A 7311-nucleotide genomic window follows, 5' to 3' on the forward strand; every position below is an offset into this window, starting at 1 on the left:
AATTAAAAAAAGCCCTTCCCCCCCCCCCCTTTTTTATTTTAGAGTTTGATACTGAGCTACAGATTATTGCTGCTATGAAGTATGAAGAATGGATATGGAATCCAAGACTGAGTTTTTAAATAGTAGTTGATGCAACCAAAAAAAAGAGACCAGTGGACAAAACATAGCATAGTGTGATACACTTTGTCTTCCCTAACTCTCATATGATTTGGCCACACTATAATGTCAGCATATTTCATGACTCGAGAAATAAAAACCAAATTATTTTGTCATTGCTGCTCCTGCCAAGAGACACATACCTCCTGCTCCTTCCCTGGATACCAGCACGCTCCACCTCTGTTCAGGCAGCTCATAGCAAGCACTGGTACACATGATCCCCACGATGCAAGGGCAGAAGCCAAAGTTGCAGAGAAAACACAGACCAGCTTTTCAAGGACAAGACTTACATAGGAAGTGTCTTGGCATGGCATGGAGAGAGGTTTGGGGACAAAATCCTTGTGCCAATCACTTCCTTTAGAATCATCAATAGGTTAACTAATGAATAATGATGCTAATTTTTTACATTTAAAAATTAACAATACTTATCAACTTATTTTTTAATTCATGCAATTTAAAGTGTTTTGAAAGATAAGTAGTTACCATGTGGTCAATAATTCATAGGAAAATTCAAATGAATTAGGGAACAATATTGCATCAAAAGCCAACAACACTGCTTTTGAAAATATCAGTCAAGGAAAACTCAGTGAAAAGGAGATGAACTAGAATTACCCAAAGCAATGTGGTAGGCTGAAAGCAAGGTCAGGAATTGAAATAAAATATTCCAGTGTCCAGTCCAATACACATGTCTACCAGATGCTATTTCTACTTCACCATGGTTAACTAAGAACACTAGCAGAAGAATTAAAACTAATGAGTGTTGTCATCTTATTGCAAAGTTCCCATACCTTCTTGGTGATTTCTCAGGGGCAGCTCCTTGCAGCACTGACTCCTTCTGCTTCACAGCACAGCCAACAAACACCAACTCTCTCCTCAAGCAGCTAACCCACTCTTTTGTAGCACTTGTCTTCTTATTGGACACAGCTGTGGCCTATTAAGGGCAGGCCTGTTCCTGATCTTTGGGGATAAGTACAGCTGCAACTCCTCAGGTGTGAGATTACCTTCTGCACTATCTTTATTTTTTTACATTCTATCCCTCCACAAATGAGAGTAAAACAAACAAAATAAAAAAATCTTCCCAATTCTAATTGAAGAGGCTGCTCAGAAAGTCTTCGAGTGAGTATTGACATATTCCTTTCCACTATAGAAATTTATCTTATAAGAATCTGCTTCACCTTCAAAAACAATCATGTCCAAATTTGATTTCACTGATGATAGTGAAAACACAGAAATCTTCTACTAAGCTGAGTGGCATTTAACCACATACACCTAGACCTACGATCAACAGATCTAGGCAGAGGTTCCACGTGGATACACACCCTGTCTACAGTATGAGTAACACATGGAGCACAGAAATTGCTATTACTCAGCATGTTTCAGAAACTATGGGGAAAAGAAAGAGGATGTGACATATCTGGGAAAGTGTACTCAAAACAAGACAAAAAAAAAAAGAAGGCACTGTTTGAAGCTGCAGAAGTGTACTGAAGGTGAGTTATATTTTATTTTATTTCATTAAAATATATTTTAAAAACATACTGTGTAAAAGAATTAGGATTCTCAATAATTTATTATTTACATTAACAAATTCTGTTTGACTGTTATTCTATAGATAGAAATGAAGTCTGCGGAAGGGAGTTGTATCAGCTTCTTCACGACCAAGCAAGCCTCTTGTCCAAGAAACATGTCCAAAAATGCATTTCTTTCCATTTCAGTCCCTTCAAAATAATATTTGCAAACAGATGGCCAAAAGCTCAATGAAAGGTCACGCTGGTGAGTGTTGAGCACTCACAGTGAGAGCCGGGAATTCAGGGCACTCTCAGGGGAGACACCCCAAGGAGACATTAACATTGCACTGCTCAACAGTCAAGAGGCTGCAGGGTCCAATCCCACTCATGCTCCCACTCTCCTATCTCTGCTGAAATCCATGGCGTTACACAACAAGGAGGCCTGCACGTGACCCCTCCAGGCAGATCTCAGAAAGCTGGACAAACTCCTTGAGACAGGGAGGCAGTGGAGAGACTGTTTTTCCTACCACTGTAGGCACACTGCAGCTTATCATTCTTCTTCAGTCCAAACACAACATAAATCTCAGTGTCTTCCTCCCATCCTCTGGGAAGAAATATGCATAGGGAATTATCTGTCTGATGTAAACATCTGTAAGCACCATTCACATATGCTGGTCCACGTGAAAAGAAAAAATATTATCAAAGTGCCTGCCGTAGCCTTGACCCTTCTTAGTGGAGCAGCTCAGCTTTCCCATCGGCTTTTCAGACCTCCGAAACCATCCAGGTACCCAAACATCATGCACAGCTCATTGCAATGCCAGTTGCTGTCTGCTTTACTATTCCAGGAAAGAGCAGTTGCCCTTCCAGTGATTATACAAAAGCCCATGATTAAAAGAAGTAAAGCTGTCAGCTCGTGTGTTCTGTGTCCTGGAGGCACTCAATGGTATTTCTGACATCTCGTGTAAGGCACCAATCATCCGGTAGCTGAGCAAAAAGCGACCCACGAGACCTCCATTAAGCAACTGCAGAGGGAACTGACAAAGTTCAGCTGGTTTGCTTGTCTTCTTGCTTACAAAGCATAAAAAAGTGTGGTCACGCCATCCAAGGAAGTTTCTGGTGGTATCCTAAAAGGGGAACTCAACTTGCACCACAAGGAGCACGGGTGACTTGTGCCTGCTTCAGCACAAGTTTCTGACAGCTGCGTCAGGGTGGCAATTCCCACAGACATAGCAGGGGTTTCACTGATCCCCAGGAAGCCTCTGCTGCCTTGCTTTCACAGAAAGTGAGTTTTTGTCAGCAGCAGCAAAGCAGATACCTCCTCACAAGATGTCTCCATAACACACAACAGAGGACCACACCTACAAAACCAGCTTTGTGGCGCTCTTGCTGCAGCTTCCCTGCTGTTGGTGGCGTCTGCACAGCCTCATTCACAGAGATGCAATGCCAGAGATAGCAGAACCTATGGACGAAGAGGTTGGCTGGATGCTGGCTGGCTGCACCCCTGAGCAGCCTCAGTCCAGAATGTCAGTCTCAAATGGGACCAGGTGGTAGTATGTCAAATTGGTGACATAAGCTGTTGGATCATCACTGTCTTCCAGCTCTGAGGTAAAGTCACTAACACTTTCAAACCTAAGGAAAGATTGAAAAAAAACCACCAAAAGGCATTAAGTCATTTAAAAACCAAAGGAATTGGGAAAAAAGTACTAAGGGAGTGGGAGAAGCACTTGGAGCTGATTTCATCCACATCTCCTTCATCTCCTGTACTCACATGTTTATGACTAAACCATGGGCCAGTGAGAACCACGGTGAATGCAAGCAATTAATCTTTTCACCCCTGACTTCCAAAGCTACTAGTGAGGAAGGAAGGAAGGAAGCAGCGAGTCTTGTAAGAGTGAATCATGCAGTTGAAGTCCACATCCTTCTATTTTGCTCCCACAGCATGTGTCAACAACACATGATGCCTCAATTCTCACATAAAAGTGAAAAAGAAACTGCCTTTGTTTCACATCTGAATTTGGACTCTCAGTCTTTCACTTCACAGGCACCTTCTCTGGGTTTAGCTTTTGTAAAGAGGCCAAGTGTTTAACATAGGTAGAAAAGAATGACTAGAGTGTCCTTCCAGAGTCTAGCTGTATTTCCTATGGTACAAGGTTTAGATTTTGACAATCAAAGAATCTACAAATATAAAAAGATTCCCAAATTTAGTTTCACTTGTTTTGATATTTTCCTCCCCACTTCCCAATACCTGTTTCATAACCTGCAGTTTTGCAAGAATTACCCACTGTCTCATACTAACTCTCAACCAGAAGGCATCGAGCTGTTAAAACCTACACTTCTCACAGTTACACACATTCCCATTTCAAGAAGGCTTGAATTTCTGCAGTAAGAAACATTATCTTCTTCCTAGATAGCCTAGCAGTTAAAGGCAGTCACTGCAGGCCAAGGACTAAATTTCAACTCAGTTCTAAAAGGAGTTTGACGAACTGTTAAGTTTCTTTTTCTCAAACTCTCTCTTTAATATTTGGAAAGAAATTTCATTCACTATGACAGAGTGAGAAATAAAAGGAAGTAGAAACTGAAAAATTGTACAAGATGGAAAAAGAAATTCTAACCTAGCTCTCCCTTTTACATGTCTCTAACACCTTTATCAGCCCAGGTGGCCTACTGAAGCTCTCTGAATGGCAGATAAACAGATGAGCTTTAAAATGATTAATATTTAAAACTGCATCTCATCTATGCATGAACTAATTAGACTCTTTAGATATGTGAAACAACTGTGGACAACCCTCTACCTCACCCTAGAGGGTGACCTAAGAGTTAAGTATTTCAGAGGACCTGAAGAGGGCAAACAAACAGAGTCTCCAACTCCCATCTCTTCCCAAAATTTTATTTAGAAGTATCATGGGTTATAGGATAGCCTGGTCTATACATCCTGCAACATATGACCACAGTTCTGTCTTTTCCATACTCCTTCCTGGTCCTTCTCATCTCCTTTTTTTTTCAACTATGAGAGCCAAAAGAGAGAAGATTTTTTTGAGCAGAAACTCATGGATTTTCTCCTGCAGTGCTGTGGCTTTGCTCTTCATTTTAAATGAAACAGCAATGAGACTGAACTTGCAATGTTTATTACCCTCATTCCTCTAGTCCCTCCAGGCTGTTTACTTGCCTGCGTGTGTGGGAACGAGTGCACAAGGGAGTTGACTTGGTATCTTGAAAATACTTCACTGATCACGTTGTGCTGTCTTATGGACTGCAAGTGATCCAGAAACAACAGATTATGAAATACCAGCAGGGCAGATAGAGTGAAGAAAGTGGAAGAGGAGTCAAGAAGGCTATTCAGATTCTGCTCTTTTTCTCTTATCAGCATAAAGCCACATTATTACATCTGAAAGGTCCCACAGATTTTGTGGTTCTCCAGCCTCACTGATAGGTTACTACAAGCAGAATGTGAGGAGCAAAGCAGTGGACGTCACATGCTATGGTTAAGCAGAAAGCTTTTCTTGCCACCAAAAATGAAGTGTGTGCACAACAGTCTGCAAAGCACTGCTCTAGAGTGCTCACACAAAACCAAACTCAATAAACCAGGACTGTTTACCACAGTCAGAAGCTGAGTATGACACCAACAGTCAAAATGCTTTTGTGCTGTTACCAACAGGTCTTTCTTTCAAAAGAAATTTGGCAACTCTACTGTGGACCTTCAGATTCCTAAATGCTTGAACTGCTGCCCTCAATTCTTTTTCCTCTAAGTACCTTGATAACCCTTGGAGTCAATATTTTTTTCCTCTAAGTACCCCTGTCTTTTGCAAGAGCCTACTACTTGTGTTGTAAGACAAAATTCTTTATAATTTTAACCTCTAATGCATTAGATTTGCTACTCAGATTCCCCAGGAAGAAGAGGGAACAACATAGAAGCTTATGGTTTGGACAGGCTTGCTAGGTAAAAAACTGGTGGCTGGGCTCAAAGAGTGAGGGATGGTGAATGGAGTTAAATCTATTTGGTAGCCTTTCACAAGTAATGTTTTCCTGGGCTCAGTTTTGGGGCCAGTCCTGTTGAATATCTTTATTAATGGCCTGAACGTGGTGATCAAGTGCACCCTCTGTCAGTGTGCAGATGACACCAAGCTGAGTGGGAGTGCCAGTGTGCTGGAGGACAGGAAGGCCTTCCCAGAGAGATCTGGATAGTCTGGATTGATCAGCTGAAGGCACTTGTAGGAGCTCCAACAAGACCAAATGCTGGGTCCTGCACTTGCATCACAACAAGTGACCCCATGCAGAGCTATAGGTTTGGGGCAGAGTGGCTGTAAAACTGCCTGGCAAAAAATGACTTGGGTGTGCTGGTCAACAGTGGCTGAACAGGAGCCAGCGTGTGCCCAGGTGACCAGAAAGGCCAAGGGCATCCCGGCCTGTATCAGAAATAGTGGCCACCGGGAGCAGGGCAGGGATTGTCCCCCTGTACCCAGCACTGGTGAGGCTGCACCTTGAATCCTGTGTCCAGTTCTGGGCCCCTCACAGCAATAAGGACATTGAGGGGCTGGAGCACATCCAGAGAAGGGCAACAGAGCTGGTGAAGGGTCTGCAGCACAAGTCTGATAAGAAGTACCTGAGGGAGCTGAGGCTTTTTAGCCAGAGAAGAGGAAGCTCAGAGGAGACCTTATCACTCTCTACAGCTGCCTGAAAGGAGGGTAGCCAGGTGTGGAGTTGGACTCTTCTCCAGGTAGCAAGTGACAGGGCAAGAAATAAGGGCCTCAAGTTCTACTGGGGAAAGTTTAGATTAGATATCAGGAAAAATTTTTTGACTGAAAGGGTTATCAAGCATTGGAACAAGCTGCCCAGGAAAGTGGTTGAGTCAGCGCCACTGGAAGTATTTAAAAGATGCACGTATCATAGAATCATAGAATGGTTTGTTTTGGAAGGGACCTTGAAGATCATCTAGTTCCAATGCCCCTGCCATGGGCAGGGACACCTTCCACTAGGTCAGTTTACTCAGACCCCCATCCAGCCTGATTCTGAATGCCTCTAGGGATGGGGAATCCACAACCTGGGGAACTTGTTTCAGTATCTCACAACCCTTATCTAAAGATTTTCTTCCTAATAGCTAATCTAAACCTACTCTCCTTCAGCTTAAGGCCACCCTCCTTATCCTATCACATGCACCCATGAAAATTCCCTCTACATCTCTCTTGCAGGCCTCCTTCAGGTTCTGGAGTGAATTTGCCAAAAAGGCAGCTTATCCAATGCCACAGACTCTGTTGCTGGCCTAGAAGACAGAAGTGGAAACAGTCTTTGCAGAGAAAGGTACCTCTGTAACAAAACCACACCATGAGCTCAAATGCATTTATTTACCACCTTTTTCTTTCAAAAGGATTTCAGACTACACTCCAAGAACCATACACAAAAGGACTATGCCCTTAGTTATGCCACATGGATGCTGAGCACACTGGCTTCACCAGTTTACAACACTATGGTGTGCTGCCAACTAAAATCAGAGAGAAAATGAAGGAAGCAGAAAATACCTACTTCAGAGCAACAGAGTAAGCAACTTGGAAAAGTGCTGTGGTTTCTTTTGGCAACAAATATGAGACTTTTCAGCTGATGGATCACTGGGCAGGTAGCTCTGCAGGCTACACAGCTAACCAGCATAGTGAATGAG

The 7311-nt window shown here is 42.8% G+C and overlaps 1 protein-coding gene across 1 annotated transcript in view; it reads right to left on the bottom strand.

Annotated features, from left to right (window-relative positions):
- Positions 1–2292: 2292 nt before the first annotated feature.
- The window catches only part of PXDC1 (PX domain containing 1), a 10471-nt gene continuing 5452 nt past the window's right edge, over positions 2293–7311 (bottom strand). The window contains exon 4 of the mRNA XM_005424903.2: positions 2293–3290. Within this exon, the coding sequence (XP_005424960.1) occupies positions 3173–3290 (118 nt within the window). The 3' untranslated portion in view covers positions 2293–3172. The remainder of the gene's footprint in view (positions 3291–7311) is intronic.

Source organism: Geospiza fortis, unplaced genomic scaffold (assembly GCF_000277835.1).
Source record: "Geospiza fortis unplaced genomic scaffold, GeoFor_1.0 scaffold219, whole genome shotgun sequence".
Taxonomy (NCBI): Eukaryota; Metazoa; Chordata; class Aves; order Passeriformes; family Thraupidae; genus Geospiza; species Geospiza fortis.